A 24355-nucleotide genomic window follows, 5' to 3' on the forward strand; every position below is an offset into this window, starting at 1 on the left:
TAGATTTAAGATCTGGAAAGGACTCATTGAAGCCAATGTCTTCATCTTATAGGTGAGATTAAGTAATTTACCCATGGTTATATAGCTATTAAATTTTACAGGAAGGATTCAAACATAAGTCCCTTCCTTATTGAAAGTCCAGGACCCTAGCCTCAGTAATATGAGACAACAATCCTCTGTGGGAAATGACCTATGTCTGGTTGGTTCCCTGACCTTGGAATCTGAGAATTGTTTTTTTTTTTCAAATAGGATGCATATATAGAACTAGGCAACAAGTCATATATGTATATAAAACTTCACAATTGAAAGTAACACAAGATGTCATATTTTAAAAGAAACCATTTAAGACAAAAAACAACAAAAGAAATTAGGGAAAGAAGTGGTCTGTATTTTTTTTCCCTTTAAAAAATGACACCCAACAACTTAATTCAGTAAAACTCATTTTTGAGGTAGCAGTAGCTTCTCTAGTCCTTTGGAAAATTTCTAAGTTCCTAAACATTGCTTGTGATTTTGAAGTCAAGGCAAATTGAATAATATTAATGGCACCTACTACTTATTCACAAAAGTTTCTTAATATTTTCCTTTGTTTTACACTTTAGAGAAATTAGTGATTTATTTGTTCACATATAATTCTCAATAAAAAGGATAAGGGAGAAAAAGATAAGGGAGGGTTGTTTTGCTTTTTTTCTGATAGATTTGAGATTTTAATACATTCAAAAATTGGTTCCCAATCAATCATTCTATTCTAGATTAAATTAAGATCTTATGTTTTGCTTCTTATGAGAAACTGGGTTAATTTTTGAAAGGATTTAACCGTTCGATTTAAAGAAACACAAGAAATGGGTTGTTGAAATGCTTTTTTGCTCTACTGTTCTTGGAACATCCTCATAGCACATCTGGTCATGATTATGTAATATTTGTTGTCAGAAAGTTGAGTAAAAAGGGGAAATCTTATGAAAACCAAGCCATTTTCCAGAAAAAAATTACCCAGGGATTTGGTTAGTTCTGGGTTATTCAAAGCTTTTGTTTCTTTCCTTTTTTTCTCCTCACTGCTTATGTTTCAGTTTATTTCAGTGAGGAGGTCAAAACTAGTGAGTAAAATGAGATTTTCATTTTATTGTATTGTACCCAGGCCTTAATTAGCATGGGAAAATCAAAAATGAAATGTCTGTCTATTACTATTACTATATAATTACTATTTATCATTTACAATAGGTTCTTTTGGTTTATTTTCTGTTTGCAGTACTGGAAATGGGAATATATAGGGTTTGCTACTTAGATATGTGTGTTTATATACACACACATATTATGCACACAGGGAAGGGGAATATGGTTAGAAGGATTCACACCCCATAGGATTTCAGACAATGGTAGAGGGAGCAATGATTGATATCCTACCAGAGTTGGTATTTCATTAGTTTAACATTTAATAAGACTAAAATTAATTATACAAGCCAGCACTTAGATGGTGCTTTTAGATTTGTGAGATGTTTTACGTTTATTATTTCATTTGAGCCTCAAAAACTTCTTACAATGTACAGGATTATTATCTTACTCAATGTTATATAGATGAAGAAACTGAATCTCAGAAAGGTTTCTTACCTGGCAAACCCAAATCTTTCTTGACATTCAGGCCAGCTCCTTGACAACAGTATACAACAAAAGCACTGGGCCTGGAGGCACAGAAAGTGGATTCAGATCCTACCTGTGTGATTATGGACAAGTCTCTTCACTTGATTAGGTCTCAGTTTCTTCATTTGTCCAGCAAAGGGATTAGATTCAAGTCTCTGAGGTTTGGATCTAAAATTTTCTGAACTAGATAGATCAAACCACTTCTTAGAGAATCCAGGGTCACCTTTGAGACAGGATGAGGATTGAGATTTAATGAAACTTTCAAATCTTACTGCCCAATTATTCAGGATAAATGTTTTAAGATGGGGGGGGTCCCTGTTTACATATACTTAATCATCTTAAAGAAGGTATTTGTCATTTTTCGTCACAGTTAATTCTTGACCCAGTTTGAGGTTTTCTTTGGAGATACTTTAGTGGTTTGCTCTTTCCTTCTCTATATGATTTTATGAGAAACCTGAGGGTTAAGTGACTTGTCCAGGGTCACACAGCTAGGAACTGAGACTGGATTATTATTGCACCTATCTGCCTTAATGACTTTACAGAAATTTTTTTGTGGTAGACACATGGAGATGGTTTGATCTTCCAGCACTATATTAGTTAGGCAAGATAACTGTCAACAAAAACTAGAAAAGTTATAATTATTTGCAAAATTCTTCATTCCCTTCTCTCCAGTGATAGAAGTCTCTCTGATTCCTTCCCCAAGAGATATAATGGAGAATCTTTGCTTACTAAGCAAATCAGATCCTCCTTTTCAGTTTTGTTTCTTGTTTTAATTACCTGGCTACTTCTCTTGCCAAAACAATCTAATATTTAACTTGATAAAAAAAAAGCTATGGTCAAGTAACCATATCATACCTGAAATACTCAACAGGTGAGTTTAAAAAAAAAAAGATGCTGCTTTTAACATGTCTGAGAAACCTGAGCCTAAAGTTTGTTTTTTTAAGTATGTAAAAATAGTAGATAAAAATGGAATAATGTGTAAGAAACAAAATAAGTCAGGGAGATAGGATAATATTCTCTTATTAAAGAAAAGATTAAAATTGAAAGAACATATAAGGAAAGCAAAGAAATAATTACATGAGTCCCCTTAGTTCTTATATCTTGTTAACTTTCTGCCAAATTTGTTTTAATTAAGAAGTGAATTTAATTGAGAAGTGAATTACTCAAATTTTATTTACTGTATTTTCCTGTGCCTTTGTGTAAAATTGGAATTAGGGACTAGATTTAGGATTTTATTAGTATAAGGTCCTCTGGATGAGGAACCTCCCCCGACCAATACAGGTCAACCCCTTCTCCAAAATTGGATCCTAGAATACCAGAGGTCAGTGATGTAGGTGTCAGAGATGAGACTTCAATCCTGGTTCAAGTCAACACTTTGGTGCCTCAGTTTAACCCATCTATATACTATACTCTCTATATGCCTTGGCAATTATTCTTTAATGTAAAAGACTGGCTGTAATTGTAGCTTCTTTAAAGAGTTCTAGTCACTAAAGAGAAGCAGGTGGTTTATCTGATAGGGCTTGAAACTATTTCCTTTCCCTCCTTTGAAGAGGAGATGATTGTTTAAATTCTAGCCAGACAGTCTAGATAAGTCATAACCATATTCAGTATATGGAGGCAGGGAGGATGGAGAAGGGACTGTTGTGAAGCAACTGAATTTGGGATCATTTCAATTCAATATTTGACAGAGTGACATTTTCAATTTTTAATAGGACTTTTTTTAAAAATTTTTTTAGACATTTCGTCCAGCTGCAATGTTGATTGAAAGATCATCTGACTTTGGAAAAACCTGGGGCGTTTATAGATACTTTGCATATGACTGTGAGAGTTCTTTCCCAGGTGTTTCAACTGGACCAATGAAAAAAGTAGATGATATAATCTGTGACTCCCGCTATTCTGACATCGAACCTTCAACGGAAGGAGAGGTTGGCTCATTGATTTTGATTCCACTTTGGAACGGGAAATTTGGGGAGTGGGGTGGTTGTCTAATTGAAAAGTGACCTTCAGAAATTTATTATACTAAACTTATGGACAAGTCTTATATTTCACTCCCCTTCTTTGCTTTTTCTAGGTGATATTCCGTGCTTTAGATCCTGCTTTCAAAATAGAAGATCCTTATAGTCCAAGGATCCAGAGTAAGTTTATCTCAAAACAAAATGGTTAGTTAGATTGGGAACACTGGGGGTGTAGAGAAAGAAATGAACCATCAAGGCATTTGCTTCTTAGTCTAACCAAATCACTTCCTTTCCTCCTCCTTGAGCCACCATGACCAAGCCTTCCATTATCATTAATGGAATGAGACGTTCCATTCTCATAAATGAAATGAGAAGGTCCACTCTCATTAGTGGAATGAGAAGGTCCACTCTCTTTAGTGGAATGAAGTCTACTCTCATTAATGGAATGGAATAAAAAGTTCAACTCTTATTAATGGAATGAGAAGGTTGAGTTTTCCTGTAGAGCTGGAGTGACTTGGTCCAGTATTAGGAAAGACTTCAGGCCATTGTGTTATTACAGGAAGTGAAAGAAGCTGGACTTGGGTAACTGGAAATCTTGACTCCTCACCAGCTGCAATGTGGGTCTTAAAACATCTGTGTTTATCCACAGAGCTGAGTTTACTCCAAAAACAAAGAGCAATGATGGCAGAAGAGGGTGGAGCAGATATGCTCATTTATACATAGATCTTTTCTAAACCATAAGTCTTCCTATGACAATTTGGAGTATAGAAGGGGAAAGATGGACTGCAATTCCAAAGATAATGTGAGAAGTGCAATTTGGCCATTTCTAACATATATCCATAAAAGTGTCTCTGACTTCCCTTCATTCACTCATTTATTTTTTTGGATGAGTGTTTACTGAATGTCTTCTGTGTATCTGGCACTGCAATATAAGCTACCCTAACAATTTGAAGCTTATATAATCTACTCCTTTTAATTCCCTCCCCTCAAAAAAACAAAACAAAAAAACATGCTGTTCTACCTGTTGAACCGAGTCAACCCTGGTCTTTGGAATGGCTATACATAAGACAACCTTATGTTCATGACTGCTCTAGAGTTTTATTATTATTTGTTGATCTGTCTAAAAAAGATTGTTCTGTGTTAATCACAATTTTGAATGAAAGAACTATTGACTTACTTGATAATCAGTGGCCTGCAGCTTAACATTTTATCTCTCATTCTCATTGTGCTCCTTCTAATCAGTTTTAGAAGCTCTTTGTTACAAGAGTCCACTCTGAGTGGTCCAGGAAAGTCTGTGTTTGAATCCTAGCTATTTGACTCTGGACAAGTCTCTTAACCTCCCTTAGCATCAGTTTTCTCGTCTGTAAAACGAGGATGATGATAATAATAGCACCTATCTCACAGGGTTGTTGTTTGAGTCAAATGAGATAAATTTACATCACTCCCTCTACAGATCTTAAAGAGCTATATAAAATACTAGCTATTATTAAGTATCTACCATATGTGTCAAATATCTGGCCAGGGATTGGACATACAAAGATAGAAATGAAAGTCACTGCCATCCTAGAGCTTGCATTCTGTGGGCAGGAGGTGATTAGCTGGGGGGGGGAAGTGAGGACCCCAAAAGTCTGAGTACATAAAGAAAAGTACTGTTTAATAAGGCTGGAAAGCTAGTTTAGGGTGGATCCAAGTGGTGAAGGGCTTTCCATGTAGAAGACAAGTTAGTTCTTCTGCCTCTCCAATTTTTGAGGGCTTGGTCAGATTTTCCTTGTCTTTTAGACATATCCTTTTGGTAGCTGTGTTGTGGGGGGGATAGACTGGTTGGGGGAGAGCCTCGGGGCAAGGCAACCAATTAGGTTATTGCAATAGTTAGGGTGAGGGGTGATGAGAACTTGAATTGGGTGGTCGCTTTGTGAATGGATTGAGGGGGGACCATTCTTTGTTGTGAACATAGAATTCTCTGGACCACACAATTTTTTCAAGCTTAAAAAAAGCCACGTTTCCATTAATATTAAAGTCAAATGCAAAAACCTAATTGTTCAAAACTTTGTTAAATGCAGAGTGGGGAAGGGGGCAGGGGAGGAACTTTTGGTCTCCTTAAATGTTTCCATAAGAGTTAACTCTAGGGCCTCTTGAATACTTAACTACCCTTCAGGTTTTTAATCCCATTGTCTGACATTTCCTCAATTGAAACTTGTGTTTGCTGAGTTTTGTTCAGGGCTGTTTCTCAAGGTTGGTTTTCAGAAATTCCATTCAATTACTCCACTGTACCAATGTTTCTTTGTTTAGTTTCTGGATTTGCCTTGCCCTGTTCATACAAAGAGCTTTATTTTATTGTATGGACTTTCTCCCTGAACCAGCAGCCAACTCCTACAATCCATGTGGCAAACCACACATGACTGTGTGTTTGGAAAACACCTTTTGTACTCACCCAAGAGCAAAAGTGACTCTTGTGTTCATAACTATTACCGGAGGACTCTAGCAATATCCAAATTGAAGCGTGGAACCAATTAGGCCACAAAGCTTAGGGATAATGACAGGGAAGGTGGGCTAATCAGTCCTTTGGAATCCAGCTGGAGGACCAGAGAATTATTAATTTCAGAAAACGTTGATAGGGATGACTGAGCAGTAGTGTAGTGGTCATTGCTTTTAAAAGTTATTCTAAAAAAGTAGTTAGTACCATTGTTCATTTAAGCCATAGAACTGGGTTTGTGTATTGGGTCAATGTGTGGAAAATTAAGATAAAAGAAATAGGAGTAAAAGCAAGTAAAATTTAATAAAAATCAAAAATTGGCCTCCTCATTCTAATTTAGCATACTAATATGATGACTCTTAAGCAATATGCTACATTAAACTCCTTGTGAATAAGAAATATACATAGAGGATAAGGGCAGTGGACTTCTAGGTCGTATTTCAGACACTAGCTGCATTATATTGGGCAAGTCATCTAACCTCTTGGGCCTCAGTTTCCTCATTTATAAAATGAAGAGATTAGACTTGGTGACCTGAAAAGTTACTTCCAGTTCTCAATCAGTGATCTTATGATTCTTTTTTTTATTCTTTACCCACAGTGTCAATGTTTAATAAATACCCTTTGGTTGACTGATTGTATTGATAAATGTGGTAAAAGCTAATAAAACTGTTAAAAATCCAGTACAGAATATTTTAGGCTGAATACATTTTAAAAATCTTAATATGCCAGCCTGGAATAATTTCTAAATTGTTTGTCCTACTATTTTGTGAATCCATTTTAAAATGTCCAAGTACTTCCAAAGAGCTAGGATTTTACTGATATAAGCACTCTCTCTACCCATTGTAACCTTCCACTATTCCAGTGCATGCTGTAATGAGGGTCTATGGTCAAAAATTTATCATCCAGTAATCAACTTCTGGTAACTGGCTGCCCCAAACTTGGGCTAGTTCTAGATGATCAAGTTCATTGTCAGACCTGTGCTCAAAGACATCAGCTTTATGAATGACCTTGCCCCACTGGGTTGAAGGAGTAAAATTTGTGGAGAATTTTCATGACCCCTTGAATTTGAAAAATTCTAGAAAATTTGCAAATTCTAGATATAGGACTTTCTTTTACAAAAGTAGCCTTAGGATTGTTTATTTTTATAAAGCTCTGATAGCAGACCTGAATATGGTTATCTCACTACATACACCAGAATGAAGTTTTCTCTGAGAATGGACTTTATTTGCTTTGGGATGCCCATACATAGTTAAATCTTTTGTGTGCTATTCAGTGATGTGCATGTTAAGGTATTTGGGGCCTCATGTTACATTCCTATGTATTTTGACCTCCACCACCTTTTTCTTTACACATCTTTTTTCGTATATTTATATGTCCTTGGAGAGACATTTGGAATTAGTTGATAAAATGAGAATCCCTCTTTTTGCCAGCAAATGAGAATTTGTACTCTGCTTTTCTCACAGTAGCCATATGAATTATTACTTAGTCTTTTAAAAAAACATAAAACAAGTTTTAAAAAATGAAAATAGTATGCTATGGTCTGCATTCATACTCTATAGACTTTTCCTCTGGATGCAGATAGCATTTTCTGTTATAAGTCTTTTAGAATCACAGCTGGACATTACACAGAACAGCCTTAACAATAGTTTTACCTTGCTTGTCTTTCTTTGTAGGGACAGGAAACTAGTAACCAAAAATGTAGCTCCCTGAGGGACTTTCTGTGTTCTCTCTCTCTCTCTCTCTCTCTCTCTCTCTCTCTCTCTCTCTCTCTCTCTCTCTCTCCCTCCCTCCCTCCCTCCCTCCCTCTCTCCCCTCTTCTTAACTAAATGAGAGAATGTGTAAGATAACTTTGTAAACCATAACATAAATATAATCACCATCAACCAAGTCTTCTATGTTCTTGTTTATGTCACAGATCTCTTAAAAATCACCAACTTAAGGATCAAGTTTGTCAAATTGCACACTCTGGGAGACAACCTGTTGGATTCCAGAATGGAAATCAGAGAAAAGTACTATTATGCTGTTTATGACATGGTAGTACGTGGAAATTGCTTCTGTTATGGACATGCCAGTGAATGTGCCCCTGTGGATGGTCACAATGAAGATGTTGAAGGAATGGTAAGTACGTGTCTGCTGTTTTAAGGGAAAAAAAATTAGTTTTAAATAGAAAATGACAACGCTCTGGTATTTAAACTTTTCTACAGATGGGTTTTATATGCATCCTTTAACTAGCTTAAACTTTTTTACAGTATTTTTTTTCTTTGCAGGTTTTAAGTTTTATTATTGGTCCCCTACTGCCAGGTTTTTGTTTGTTTATTTTTTTTACCAGGTAGGGCTGGTGGAAGATACTGTCTTATTTCTTAGTATTAGATTTTTATTAGTGGATAAAAGCAAATTAACTTTTAAGATTTGTTGCTTCAGGCTTATAGAAAAAGTAGACATTTTTAGTCAATAAAGATCAGAAAGATATTGAAGTTACAATAGTGTCTGCATTTATGTTAGAGAAGATTAAAAACCACAAGCATTCTGGTCTTAATGCTAGAGGTTATTAACTGATTATCCTTCAAAAGAGAAAGAACATTTAAATGATGTGATATTTGGGATATCTTTCCCTCATCTTTCTTTTATCTTCTCATTTTACTTTTTTTTCCTCCTTCCATGATGTTTTAACATTATTTTCTGAATTGGCAATTACTGATGTTTTCCAAATGGTGGGTACAAAGTGTGATAAGGAGATTTTACAAATTTGATGATGTATACATAGGATTGTATTGCTGTATGGTGATGTTAGGGTTTTTGCCACTTTTTTTAAAGAGAACCAAATGAAGTGTCAAATATTAACTTTTTTTACATGCCTTTATTTCTATCATAGCTATTTTTTTTCAGAAATAAAGGTGTAAAATATTTTTTTAGAAATTCTGAATTTATCACAAAAAAACCAGGAGAATAGAATGATAATCCCAATAGAACACAAAATGAAGATTTATATGAACTGGAATCCCTATTCTATACCTCTTGAATTTTTTAAAAGCATATAGTAAATTCAACCTGTTTCTTTCAAAAATACGTTATATGTCTATGCTTTCTTGTACATATAAAAAATTGTTTCAGTGGTCCTCCTTTTTTCTTATCTTTTTTTCTTGGCATTATCTTTGCTACCTTCCTTCCCTCACCCCAATAAAAAACAGAAAAAGAAAAAAACTTGTAACAAATAAGCACAGTCAAGAAAAGTACATCTCAACAGAGTCCATTTCCAAGAGTTCTTGTCTTATACATTGGGTCCATCACCACTTCTTGGTCGGCTTCATCATAGGTCCTCTAGAATTGTGGTTGGTCATTTCTTTGATCAGAATTCTCATATTTTACAAGGTCATTGTTTAAAGTTCTGATTCTGCTTACTTTAATCTTTGTTGATTACTACTTCCCTGAATTTTCAGAAATCATCCCAATTTCCTTTGAAAGAATAATATTCCATTACATATTTACCCCAGTTTGTTAGCTATTTCCCAATTGATCTGCTGCCTGTTCCCCACCCCAATTCCTTTGGCATCAGGAAGTTTATAGACATTCCCTTCCTAATATTATTTTCTTTTTTTAACCTGTTCCCCTTCCCTTAACCTGTTCCCAGCTATTGACCTGTTGAGTTTGATGTATTTCTACCCCAGACCCTGTATGTTCTACCCATTTTTGTTTCATGTAAGAGAGAACTTAATCTGATGCTCACCCTCCCCTACCCCTTTCTCCATCTTTGTATGCATTTCTTTTCACATACTCTAGTTATATCTCATACTCTACCCTTTTCTACTTCCTTTCTCTACTACTGTATTCCTATTATTCTCTCTTTAATTTATCATCTTAAAATCCTCAAAACAGAATCAGTCCATCCATAGATGCTCTCTTTTTCTTATTTAACACCTTAAGTACCATTTGAAAACATTAAAGTTCTAAATAGACACTTGTTTTTCTCTCTTATTCATATTTTACCTTTCTAAGTTTTTCTGCATCCTTATATTTCAAAGTTCCTACGCAGTGCTGGTCCTTTTGTTAGGAATGCTAGAAGATCCTCTATTCCATTAAAGGTCCATTTTTCTTCCCTGAAGAAGGAATACTCAGTTTTACAGGATAAGTTATTCTTGGTTATAAGATTTTTTAAAATATATTCCTAGATCTCTTTTTCATAGTTGAAACTGCCAGAGTTTGTCTGTGATCTTGACTATGATTTCTTGGTACTTGAACTCTTTTTGCTTGCTGCTTGAAGTCTTTTTTTTTTTTCAAATTTGATGTGAAGGATTTGGATTTTGGTTATGACATGCCTGGAAATTTTACTTTTGGCATTTCTTTTAAGAAGTGATTTGTTAATTCTTTTGCTCTGTTTCTAAATAGGTCTGGGAAATGTACATTTATGAGTTCTTTAAAAAGAGTATCTAGGTTTTTTAATTATTATTTTCAGAAAGTCTGATGATTATCTCTCTTTGACTTTTTTTCCAGGTTATGTTTGTTAAAAGAAGTCTTCTCTTTTTCCTTTTTTTAAATTTTTTTTTTGTTCTAATATGTCTTGTTATCTCATGGAGTCATTATGTCTGATCTGTTCTTGTTCTCATGTAGTTTGTTGCTGGGGTAAGATTTACCACTTACTATTCTAAACTATTCTCCTTCCAGTTCTCTTTTAGTGCTTTTAAAAAAATTATTGCTTCAATTCTTCTAAGTATTCATGTAGTCCTTGCAGAAAATCCACTTTTTCCCTTTGAATTTATGAATAAAGTTAAGTTACTTTCTTTTAAGTTAGATTTTAGAGTCCTTCTGTATAGGTTTTTTAAAACAGTAAGCCATATCTTGTTGTGTTTACTTAACAATTTCTGCATTGGGATGCTCTGTTCCAGTGTCACCTAGACTTTGCCCCCAGCTGTTTTGAACGGGGTGATTGGTTCTGTTTTTTCTCAATCTTTATCATTTTTATACTTTCCAAATGACTTATATTTAGAGATTTTTGGAGTCTCCTCACTATACTTAAGTTAAATTTTTTTTCAACACATAAACATGAAAATGACAAGTGTATCATTTTAATTACACGAGTTTAAGAGAGTTATTTGCTTTTTTCTAAAGTAGTCTACCTAATTCATCAAAATTTCCATACTACTATGTGAGACATAATGAGCCTAGAAGAACAAGAGCTAGACAAAGAGTTAGGGGTGTTTCTCCTCCAGTATTTATATGTTTGATACCTTTGGATTTTCTTATTTTCTGTTGATTTCTTCATAAAAGCCCAATTATTTTGTAAATGGAAGAGGATAACAATTTAAAAAAAAACAAACCTAATTCATTTTTGCCTACATTTACTTGTGTTAGAATGAAGAATAATTTGAGAAAGTTTCTACTACTATTGTGAGTCTCCATAGAAACTATTCTATGGGGGAAATTTCATTGTAATGTTTTGTATTTTTTCTCTCATTTTATTCAAGGTACATGGACACTGCATGTGTAGGCATAATACCAAAGGTTTGAACTGTGAATTGTGCATGGACTTCTACCATGATTTACCATGGAGGCCAGCTGAAGGTCGTAACAGTAATGCATGCAAAAGTAAGTTCTGAAAAGAGGAAGGAAGAAAGAACAGGATTCAGTTTTTTGTTTTGCTTTTTAAGTGAATTTTTTTATTATAAACTTTAAATTAACATAAAAAAGTCAAAAGATCCACATGGAAACTTTGAGATAATAATATAATCAGGACAATGCCAATATAATTAGAATTTAATAAAAAAAACTTTCATCTAACTTAACATCCTCTTTATGTTTCCTCTTGACCTTTGTCTTTTTAAGCTTATACATATTTTGCTTTATATAATAATTATAACAATAGCTAACATTTATACAGTACCTATTATGTGTTAAGCACTATACTAAGTGCTTTATAATTATTATCTCTCTCAACAGTAGGAAGTAGGTGTTGTTATTATCACCATTCTACAGAAACTGAAATGGAAAGAGATTATGTGACTTGCCAGGGTCAGACAGCTAGAGAACAGATTTGAATTTGTGACTTTCTGATACCAAGGCCATCACTCTATCTACTATGCCACACAGTTGATGGTTCTTTCATTTAAATCTTTTCCAGTTCATATATATCATTTTTATAATATATTCTGTGGTATTAATATACTAATAGAAAGGCAAGTAACTAGAGAACTGATTTAATAGAAAGGCAAGGTGTATAGTGACTAGAGAATTGATTTGGAATTAGCCTTAGATTCCAGCTCTACCTTTGAATAATGGATGTGACTTCATTTAACCTCCCCTGTACTGTAGACCAAAGGGATCAAATGAGAACAATTCCTGCTGAACCAGATTATGTTGTGATTGAGAAATTTTCAAAAATAAATGACACTACAATACAATATAGATGTTACTCTGTGGTTTTCTAAGCTAAAATATAGCCCAGTCAGTTTAGTAGCATCATTTCTATTTGAGTTTGACCTCATTGCTTTAAGCAACTGTCTTAAGGCTATAAGTTGCTCCTTTGGGAACATTAAAATCAGAGATTCAGTTTTTATCCCTCATTGAGAATACAAAGTACTGTGTTAGATGCTAAAGGAGAAATGTAATTACAGATTATCACTCCAAAGCCATGCCTCCCAATGGAGTGGACACCCTGAAATCCACATGATTCTCTTTGTGTAATTCTGCAATGTATCTTTCTGATGGTTCTCAGCCTTCTCTCCCACCCAGGAAAGAAAATGGAACTTCTTGAGTACTTTGGGTGAGAGCCAGTCTGATATTGTAGATGGAGCCCTGGTCTCAAAGTAAGGAAGACCTGGGTTCAAGATACTTCTCTAATCATACTGGATCACTCAGCCTGTTGATGTCCCAAAGACTGTAAGCTGCAGAACTTCCAAGCCTTTCTTGGTCATCCACCAATGGTTGAGAAAGTTTCCTTTCTAGAGAACTTCCAACACCAATCAAACCACAGGTCCTGAACAAAGCAAAGATTTTTAGTGTGTTTGAAAGAGAGAAACATAGCTTTTAGAAGCTAAGTTTAACCATTAGAATTTTAATAAACACTTAAGTGGGTGCTTTTTTTTTCTTTTGCATCTGTCTAATCGCATATTTCAAAAACAGCCCCTCTTGGTTCACAGGTAGGGAATTTGATTTCAAGCATGTTTCTTTGGAAGTGAAATCTTATCTTGTTATTGGTCTTGTTCTTTAGAGTGTAATTGCAATGAACACTCTGGCTCGTGTCATTTTGACATGGCTGTTTACTTGGCAACTGGAAACATCAGTGGAGGAGTGTGTGATGATTGCCAACATAACACAATGGGAAGGAACTGCGAACAATGCAAGCCTTTTTACTATCAGCATCCAGAGAGAGATATTCGGGATCCTAACATCTGTGAAGGTAAGCAGGGGAGTGTGAGTTCTGTGTTTATCTTTCAGGTATTCTTTCCTTCATCAGTAGCTTTAGCCTGAGGGATAAGTGTCTTTCTCTAAGAGCCCTAAGCCATTTCCAAATACTGCTTTACTCCCTCTTTTTAATCATTTTGAACCTTAGGGGTGAAATTCACCCTTCAGACAAGCCCTATTTTTAGTCCTTTCATTTAGAAAATTTGAAAAGGCAAAGAGAAGTTGATGCACACTGATCATGGTGTTTCTTACAATTAATATCACAGTACCAATATTTTGGGTTTTGTTTTTTTTTTTTTTAGCATGTACCTGTGATCCTGCTGGTTCACAGAATGGTGGAATTTGTGACCGCTACACTGACTTCTCTGCTGGTCTCATCGCCGGTCAGTGCCGGTGTAAATTGTACACGGAAGGAGAGATGTGTGATATTTGCAAAGAAGGATTCTATGGATTAAGTGCTGATGATCCCTATGGTTGTCAGTGTAAGTACAACATGAAAAGGAAGCAGAAGTTTGGGATTCATAGTAACATTTTCTTTAAATATCCTTTTTCTCGGGTTACTATAGTTGTTTAATTCTAATTCATTTAGTTTATTGGTTTTATTTCTGTTTTATAAAGCCTGTGCTTGCAATCCCTTGGGAACCATCCCTGGAGGGAATCCTTGTGACTCCGAGACAGGACATTGCTACTGTAAACGTCTTGTGACAGGACAGCATTGTGACCAGTGTCTGGTAGGTTTCTTTAAATGTAGCAATTTGTGCAATTTATGGATTTTAACTTGGAACATTTTCCCCCTGAAGAATCCACTGGGGGCAGCTAGGTGGTGCAGTGGATAGAGCACCAGTCAGGAGTACCTGAGTTCAAATCTGGCCTCAGACACTTAATAATTACCTAGCTGTGTGGCCTTGGGCAAGCCACTTAACCCCATTGCCTTGCAAAAAAAAAAAAAATCCACTGGCATCAAATGGTATATACATATGATCATAAGATTTAGAGCCAAACGGGACTTTAGAAATCATGTCTATTCACTTCATCTTACAGAAGAGGAAACTGAGGCACAGGTTTACTTGGCCGTGGTGGTGGTGGTGGTGGTGGTGGTAGTAGTAGTAATAATAATAGCTAGTGTTTATATAGCACTTTTTAGGTTTGAAAAGTACTTTACAAATATCTCATTTTATTCTCACAAAAACCATACTAGGATATGAATGCTATTATTATTGTCCCCATTTTATGATGAAGGGATAGAGGCAGTTGGTAAGTAAGTGACAGGGTCATATAGCTAGCAAGTTTTTGAGGCCAGATTTAAACCCAGATCTTCCAAACTCCAAATCCTATTCTCTTTCCACTGCATCTCCTATATGTTATAGTTGATGGAATTATTTCATCAGAAAGGTAGCAAAGTAGGTAAAGAGAGAAGAGCATTAGAACAGATATCAGAAAACTTGGTTTCTCTGTCCCTCATCATGGGACCTAAAAAAGGAACTTGGCTTCTCTTATTCTCAATTATTAACTCTTCTGCTCATTAAAGGAGGTGAACTAGATGACCTCAAAAGTCCCTTTCATCTCTATAATTCAGCATTAACCATATACCAAATGTGGTCTAGATGTCTAGAATTTGACTAAGCCTTTCTTTAGAATCTGAAAGAAACTGAGAAACTATTCATGAACTCATTTGTCCTATTCACTAGAAAGGGAATTATTTTTTCCACCCTAAACTCAACGCTACCCCTTTTCATTCTGGCTTTTGTTGAGTGATGCCCTGTCTCTAAGAGGTGATGAACAAAATGCTTTGTTTTAAAGCATGCCTCTTAAAAGACTAAAAAGAAATTTTAACTCTGGGCCTTTGAAACAATGACTTTGTACTTGGGATGAAACTCAAGGTCATGAACAGTCCTCCCCTGAACTTGAAATTAGGAGAACAAAGCAACTACCTGCTGTGGTTTAGGAAGAATTCTCTTCTAGCCTGAATTTATGCTCCAAGTGAACCAATAGAACGATTCTTACTGGTCCTCATTTACCACATGTCAGCCTACCATCTGATATGCAAGTCAGTTGAGATTAATGAACATTTAAAAATTTAATTAGTTTATCAAATTCTTACCAACTTTTCCTTCTCCCTAAAAGGAAAACAGAAGTATAAATAAATGGAATTCACATCTTTATTGCTTCTTCAGATTAATTATTAGCTCATATCAGTCAAATAAATTACTTGATATAATCAAACAATTATGCATAATTTAGAATTCATTGGTTGTTTTTCCCTTTAATTTTAGCAAGTCATTGAGTTCAAATCTGGCCTCAGACACTTGATGATTACCTAGCTGTGTGATCTTGGGCAAATCACTTAACCCTATTGCCTTGCAAATACTAAAAAAAAAAAATTAACAAGTCATTATTTTTGTTGGCTTGCTACTTTCACAATGAAAATGAACTGGGAGGATGATCAGAGCATATCATAACCTGTCTCTTACTGAGTCATGTGATTACAGAAATCTACCTTTAAATCATATGATCCTTTTGTTCCACAGCAAGAACACTGGGGTTTAAGCAATGACATGGATGGATGTCGACCTTGTGACTGTGATGTAGGGGGAGCATTAAACAACAAGTAAGTAAAATTTCATCTCTATTCATGTCATCTCCTGTAGAGAATTATTGTATAATAATTTGGAACTTGGTCATACCAGGGGACCCATTTATGATTGGAAAATATTTTACAATTTTGAATCTATTAATCAACTATTAGCTCCCATAGACTACCAAATAGTTCTTTGAAATCTTAAATAATGAGTTTTCTATAATTCCACTATTTCTAAGAATTATTTAGGACTAGAACCATAGCTTGTACAAAGTGAACAGGACTCATCTGAGGATATTGATATGGGGTAGAGGACATCCACATGGAGAAGAAACATATCCTCTCCATGAAGGTATGCTTCTGTGCTTCATGCCCACGCCTATGGCCTTCACAGTATCACAGAATTTTAACATGGAAGTGACCTCATTAGTCTTACCCTTACCTGAAAAAGAACCCCCAGTCTACCATCCCTGATAAGTGTTCATTTAGCCTTTGCTTAAGAACACAGTGAGAAAAGTCTCTATTAGCCTACTTCCCAAGGCAACTCATTCTATTTTGTACAGTTGTAGTTTTTAAGAAGTGTTTTTTCCTATATATCAAACCTAAATTTGCCTCCTTTTTTGTAAAGTCGGTGTCCTGAGGTCAAACAGGAAAAAAATCTAAACTCTTCCATTTAACAGCCTTTGAAATACTTGAAAACAGTTCTCACCCCCTCCACTAGATCTTACTGCCTCTGTACTATGCTGTCTTCTCTAAGATAAACACCCCCAAATCTTTTACCCACATCTTCATATAATTTGGACCTTTGCCATCCTGTGCCTCTAAAAGTCTAAGAAATAATGGGCAGCTATCCTCACAGTGAAACTGCCCTTTTTATGACTACTGAACTTCACCCCACCTCTGTACACACTCAGTCACTTCCTCAACTTAATTTAAACTTAACCTTAAATATTTTTCTCCTAATTCACCTTTGATAGCCATAATTCCAGTGGTGAAAATTGTATCTGGAATGAATTGGTATTCTTTAAATTTACAACAGCCCGAATATTGATAGGTCGAATGTGAAAATTTATTTTAAATGATTCCAGGACAACATTTGGTAAATTTGTTAGCTTTGTAGAAGTGGTATTAATTATTTCTGGGTCAATCATCAACAGAAATTTTAGGAAGCAGTTCCTAAATTTGCCTCCCTTTTGCAAAATTTTGTCAGGATATAAAGATAAAAAGTGAAATAGCCCTTCTTCTTAAGGAACTTAAATATTTACTAGAAGAAAATATGTACAGATCTAAGTATATATAGAGATTGTGTATAAGATTAAGTACAAGGAAAGTTTAAAAGAGAGATTTTTATCTTGGAAAGATCTGGAAAGGTGTCATGGGGAAGTGGTGTCTGAACTGAGTTTTTATTTTATTTTATTTCATTTTTAAAGATTTTATTTAAGTTTTACAATTTTTCCCCCTAATCTTACTTCCTTCCCTCAACCCCCCACAGAAGGCAATTTGTCAGTCTTTACATTGTTTCCATGGTATCCGCTGATCCAAATTGAATGTGATGAGAGAGAAATCATAACCTTAAGGAGGAAACATAAAGTATAAGAGATAGCAAGATCAGACAGTAAGATATCTGTTTTTTTTCTAAATTAAAGGTAATAGTCCTTGGTCTTTGTTCAAACTCCACAGTTCTTTATCTGGATACAAATGGTATTCTCCATTGCAGACAGCCCCAAATTGTCCCTGATTGTTGCACTGATGGAATGAGCAAGTCCATCAAGGTCTATCATCGCCCCCATGTTGCTGTTAGAGTGTACAGTGTTTTTCTGGTTCTGCTCATCTCAGCATCACTGAACTGAGTTTTGAAAAAAAAAAGGGGGGGGGAGGTTTTAAGAGTAAAAGGGAGTTTCTGTCTAGTCTCTGTCTTGCTGGAAAACCCAGTAGAAGCATCTGGTAAAGATAGTGTAAGTGATTGATGAGAGAATAAACAGATGTGAATTCCCTCTTGCTCTGGAATCATCTCCCAAGACAATTCTCTATTCAGATTGAGCAGGCTTGATTTAGCCACACAATCTGACTTTCCTTTGCAAGTTTATTTTTCGGCCTCAGGGTAGTCTAGTGGAAAAGGATGAGCTTGTTCTATTTGGCTTCTTAATTAGGACTGTTCTTTTATAGATTGTGGAATATTCTTGGGTACGGCATGTGTAGCCTCTGAAAGTCCAGTATGAACTTCTGTTCCTAGAAAACCACAGAGGGAGAGAAAGAACGGAATAATCTTGTCCAAACAAAGGGAGACCACAGACTTCTTAGTTCATTCAAAGGAATGTAGAAGCATAGATTATAGAACTGAAAGGGATCTTAGAGGTCATCTAGTTGAGTTTCCTTTTTTTTTACAAATTTGGAAACTGAGATCCAGAAGGGCAAGTTCCTTGTCCAAGGTCATTTAAGGTAGCAAATTATCAAACTGAGATTTAAACTTAGATAGCCTCTGACTCCAAAGCCAGTACTCTGCCCACTACTCTCCTCCACATTGGAAGCTTTCTCTGACTCTTTCCTTTGAGACTCCCAGAACACATGTTCATTAATTTAGCAATTGATTGCCCAATATGAAATGGCTGTCTCTTATAAAGATCTTCCTACTTAAATTAAAGCTATATATATATATATATATATATATATATATATATATATATATATACATATACACACACATATACAGATCTTTCAGAGTCTTCCATAATAATTTCTGGTATCATTTTATTCTACAAAGTTATTTTTTCTTTTTTTCTTTACTGTCTTTCCTCTCCTCTACCTTCTTGCCTCTTTCTCTCCAACCCCTCTCCTCTGTACTTTTCATACCCCAATTCTGTATCCATCCCCTAATCTATTCTCTCCAATGAAGAGGAGGAGCACTTGGATAACACTGAAATTTGTTGACCAAGAAAAATTTTCCAGAAAATCTTCCTGTAAAGATTCTGTAAAGGAAGGAAGATTTTTTAACACTTGAATATGATTAAAATGAAACTCTACCTTTTAAGTTAGATAGAAGACAGTTGTTGAATCCTTTCAGATTTTTTCCAGCTCTGTGATTATGAAGTTTATCTTTATTGGTGTTATTTGTTCCAGAATGCCACTGACTCTTTTGGAATGAGGATTCTTTATTTGGTTTAGGAGCCAGTTGCATCAATCTAAAAAAGATTCTTCCCAGACAGTTGACATTTGAATCTATAGAGTATCCTGATAATATCAAGCTTTTTACCTAGACTCTTTGAGAGGAAAATGGTATTGAGGAAGAGAAATGGTTAGAAGGATACTTTGTACACCTCATATATAAAATGAAAACTCTAAATAGAATCCCTGCTTTGGATTTGGGAGGGAAAAGTTTTTAAATATATCTCAATATATTGATCCCATTGTGATTTTTCTAATAGACTGCAGGGAAAGCTTACTGGTTATGGAGTTGTAAGTCTCAATTATGGAACATTTCTATAGGAGTGCAAAATAATTGGATCTATATTGTACCTAAACTAGACGCACAAAATTTTTTCTGATTCAACTTTTGTGAATAAGCAAGAATTATTGGAAATTAGGCTATTGATAGTTAGCATAATAATATTTCTTAAAATACTTGACAGTTATTTAAACAGTATAGATACCTTCCTTCTAAATTAGATTTAACGAGGTATTTCCTGGACTTTGTAACTTTAGCAAGCACTAACAGTATAATCAATTACTGTTTATTGAATGCTTACTATATATGTCTTTTGATAATACCACACTGTGGAGTAAAGAAAGGTGTATTAAGACCTGGTCTTTTCCTCCAAGGAATTTTCCTCCCAAAGGTCATAGATGGATCAAAATTCAAAGTTACAAAACAATAGAAACTGTGTGGCACTGACTCCAAGTCCAAAGAGGGAGAGATTTATGTTAGAGAAATTGTAAGATGCTTTTTGGGATGAAGTGGACATTGATTTAGGCTTTGAAAAACAAGCAACCTTTGGATAAAGAGAAGAAATGTGGATTTATATATATATTTAATAAAATGAGTATGATGAGCAGCGGGACCTAAAATAGGACCAGGTCATCTAAGACCTTCACTCTAGCCAGTAAGCTTAGACTGGATGCATAGAAAAGAAGAAAACGATGAAGATTCTTAGGCAAGATCCTAACTTAATGAAAGTGATGTTTTAGGATAAGTATTCTGGCAGTCATCTATAGGAAGGATTTGCAAATAATGATAAGCTGGGTTGGAAAGTAACTGGATGTGTGATTTCATTGGACATAGGGAACTATCAATGAGGAAACTCAGCAAGACAGAGGAGCATCTTTCTAATTGATAGTCTTAGAAATTTTTCCCAATACACTGAAAGGTTAAGTGACTTGTTCAGGGACACACAACCAACATGTGTCAGAGACAGAACTTGAACCCAGGTCTTCCTGATTACAAGGTTGGCTTTCTCTGCATTCTATCAGGCTGCCTCTCTAAAAATAATAACTCATGTTTGTATATTACTTTATAGTTGACAGAGAACTTTTCCTCAAAATAGCCCTGTTTAATACATAGTATAATTGTTATTATCCTTATTTTGCTGGTAATGAAGACGAGGTTTCCAGAGATGACAATACAGTCATTGTCAGAGTCAAGACTCAAACTCAGATAGTCTACCTTTTAAATTTAGTACTTTTTTCCCACTTAGGAAGGACTAGAATAATCTAGGCATAAAATGAAAACAGTTATAGGAGTGACAATGGAAAGGAAAGGATAAATCCAAGAGAAAGTTTGAAGGGACAAATGATAGAACTTGGGGTTAAAAAGGTAGAGGCAGTTATAGAACTTGGGGTTAAAAAGGTAGAGGCAGTTAGGTGATACATTATATGCAGTGCTGGCATTGGAATCAGAAAAATTTGAAGTCCAATCTTGTCGATGAGACCCTGGACTGGTCTTGTAGTCTCTCTGAGACTCAGTTTCCTCATCTGTGAAATGAGAGGAGTTGTCTCAGTGGCCCTTCCACCTTCAAATCTACAGTCTTATGACCATACTGATGTTATTCTTGCCAGAAAATGGTGCTGTTGAGAAAGAAGTCCATTTGGGATCGGTAGAAATAAATTCAGAACTAATTGAGCTTGAGGTGATGGTAGGAAATCCAAGTGAGGATACTGAAATAAGAGAACTAGCATTTACTTGAAAAATCATCCAGGAGTCGTCCACGTGGAGCTTTAGCTTGAGTCTGTATTTATTGACTGGAAAGTATGCCCCAATGGACAATTATTTAAGACTATTGATCCTTAAGAAATGGGTGACCACTAAGAAGCATTCAGTTGATTTATTCAGGGAAAATTCCTTAGTTCTATAATTGACCAGCCATCCTTGTCCATATAATCAAGTTCTCTTGGCTTAGGCCAGCAGTGAATTGTTAGGGGAAAAAAAAACAACCTGAAATTTAGTGGTGGTAGAGTGGATAGAATATAATCAGGATCATCTGAGTTCAAATCCTGCCTAGGCAAGTCACTTAACCTCTTTAGCCTCGATTTCCTTATCTATAAAATGGGAGTAATAACAGGACCTCCCTCCCAGGGTTGTTGCAAAAATAAAATTAGATAATATTTGTAAAGTATTTTTCTGGCTAATTGTTACATAATGCTAGCTAATTATTACTGTCAGACCTTTATTTGAATCATTTCTTTTCCTTTTGCTAGTTGCTTATAGAGAATTTAATTGCTCTTTTTTTTCCTCTTTAATCCTTTCTTTTTCATTTGCTCCATAAGTACACATCTGTTGGGAAGGGAAATAGGATTCTATCTTGTACTTATGATGTAATGTCTATTGCCTGAACAGCTCACAATGTCTTTTGTTGGGATATTGTGCCAAAAGAGGCCTAGGTTCTAATTGGAACAAGTCTCCCTTTCCTGGGAATTGGTTAAGGGATGTTAAGAACTTGTATTCCTTTAGGAAAACAGCCACCTACATGGAGCCCAGCAGGAATGTGGCAATTATATTTTGGATGATCTTGTGGAACCACAGTTATAAGCCACCGCATGAGAAGGAACTTGTTCTAACTACTTAGTCTGAAACCTATCTTAAGAAAGGATCTTGAGATTTTGTACCTAGAGGTTGACCTAAACTTTTAGATGATATTTCCAAATTATAGCTTTAATGGTAGTTTGAGAGAGAGAGAGAGAGAGAGAGAGAGAGAGAGAGAGAGAGAGAGAGGTTGGTCACTATGTAAATCCATATATTGACCAACTTCTTGATGTGATATAGGTCCCTGGAGATCAAACACGATCTGTTACCAAAGACTGGAGTCAAAGCTTGTTGAAACGTGCCAGATCTTGCCCTCCATTGGCATAGACTTCAAAAAAATCAGGGTCTTCTCAGCTCTGTGGCAAGACATCAGAGTAGAACTTGGGGGTGGGAGGGTGGGGAGGAATGAACAAGTTTTACACAAAGGGAAGGGGAGGAGATACAGGGCAAATTAATTTTACTTTGTTCCTGGGATAATAGGAATAAAACAAATAATTGAACACAGGCATAGGCAAAAACTGGTAGAGGACCACTCACTCAAAAGCCTTACAAAATAAATCCTTTAAAAAAAAAGGAAAATCAGCAAAAAAAACCCCAATATTTTCAAATGTGCCTTTTCTAAGCCATTTTAGGTTGGGGTATCTAGATGGGGACTAGAACAGTAGACCTAATTAAACCTAATTGGAATCACAGAAACCTTTGTTTGAATCCTATCCCAGATGCTTAATATCTCTGTGACTCTGAGCAAGCCATTCAGTTGCTTCTTGCCTCAGTTTTCTCATCTCTGAAATGGGAACAATAATCCTCTCTACCTCCCAGGGAAGATGAGAAGATCAAATGAGAGAATGACTATAAAATTATTTAGCATAATGCCTGTCCTATATAATAGTAAATATTATTAACCTCTTTCTGCTTCCATGTCATCACCTGTAAAACAAAAATAATAGCACCTGCTTCATGGGATATTGTGGCCCAAATACATGCAAAATATTTTGCAGACTTTAAAGCACTGCTGTTATCATTATCAACATCATCATCATTGGCATTATTATCATTAATAAAAAATTAAATATCATTTATAAGAAATAAAAAAGAACTTTTAATGAATACATTTCAGTGTCTGAAGATCTGTAGGAAGTAGAACCTTTGTTTTCTTCTTTCAGCTGCTCAGCAGAATCAGGTCAGTGTCTATGCAGGCCCCATATGATTGGTCGACAGTGCAGCGAAGTTGAATCTGGTTATTACTTCACAACCTTGGATCATTACATTTATGAGGCAGAGGAAGCCCACTTTGGTCCTGTAAGTAAGAATGTGTCCGCACTTGGGGGAGAAGTCCATGGAACCTCAGACCTCAGGGACAATCTACTGTAACCCATAGGGAATAGATATGTGATTTCTTTGTTGTAAAAAACTCCCTGTATCAATGAAGGTCCTCTTAGTGACTCAGAGAACTCCTTGATGTTGAGACTTGCTCCTAAAGTCTGAAGGCACATTGAGTCCCTGAGTCCCCCAGCGAAGCTATAAGTGTCAGAGGTGAGACTTACCTTAGGTTTGTTTTGTCTTACTCTAGATTAGTCTTCTTAGACGTGAGACTGGCTCTACCCACTGCCCTCTCTACTTGTGTCGCAGAGCCCTTGGGAGCAGCCCCCCAGATTCTGGCTCAGGGGAGTTATAGGCATGTACAGTTGTGCAAACTGAGAATCACATTCATGTCCATGGATTATCCATAAGTGTTGCAAGTCACTCTCGTTGACCAACGACCAAACTTCTGGAACGGAGCTTAAGAACTTAAATTGTTGGGGCAGCTAGGTGGCTCAATGGGTAGACATCAGCCCTAGGGTCAGGAGGACCTGAGTTCAAATCCTGCCTCAGACACCTGATACTTACTGGGCAAATCACTTAAATTTGCAATGTTCTAAGCTGGTGGTAGCAAACTTAAATAAAAATGGGGCCACTGGATTATATGTGTAAGATTTCTTGTGAGTCACATATCAACTTAAAAAACCACTCACTTCCTTTTTTCCTTTTTTTTCCTTTCCTTTCTTTTTCTCCCTCTCTTTCTTTCTTTTTTCTCTCTTTCTTTCTCTTGGACAAGTCACTAACCCCATTACTCCACCAAAAATATAAAAGAACTTAAATTGTCAATGGGTTGAATAGCTGTGCAGAGCCCTGTTCCCATGCTGTCCTTGGAAAATTAAAGATGCCAGTCAAGGAAGATATAGACTGATTCAGCATCAGACAAATGTCTCATGGAGTAGCTTATAGGGTAGGAATAAAGATATTTTAATTAAAAAAAAACTCTTAGAGAC

The 24355-nt window shown here is 35.7% G+C and overlaps 1 protein-coding gene across 1 annotated transcript in view; it reads left to right on the forward strand.

Annotated features, from left to right (window-relative positions):
• The window catches only part of LAMB1 (laminin subunit beta 1), a 93892-nt gene that overhangs the window by 10345 nt on the left and 59192 nt on the right, over positions 1-24355 (forward strand). Inside the window, exons 5-13 of the mRNA XM_074193925.1 lie at positions 3369-3557; positions 3704-3767; positions 7976-8178; positions 11520-11640; positions 13262-13450; positions 13758-13937; positions 14074-14186; positions 15984-16063; positions 23210-23345. Of these exons, the coding sequence (XP_074050026.1) occupies positions 3369-3557; positions 3704-3767; positions 7976-8178; positions 11520-11640; positions 13262-13450; positions 13758-13937; positions 14074-14186; positions 15984-16063; positions 23210-23345 (1275 nt within the window). The remainder of the gene's footprint in view (positions 1-3368; positions 3558-3703; positions 3768-7975; positions 8179-11519; positions 11641-13261; positions 13451-13757; positions 13938-14073; positions 14187-15983; positions 16064-23209; positions 23346-24355) is intronic.

This window comes from Macrotis lagotis, chromosome 7, assembly GCF_037893015.1.
Source record: "Macrotis lagotis isolate mMagLag1 chromosome 7, bilby.v1.9.chrom.fasta, whole genome shotgun sequence".
Taxonomy (NCBI): domain Eukaryota; kingdom Metazoa; phylum Chordata; class Mammalia; order Peramelemorphia; family Peramelidae; genus Macrotis; species Macrotis lagotis.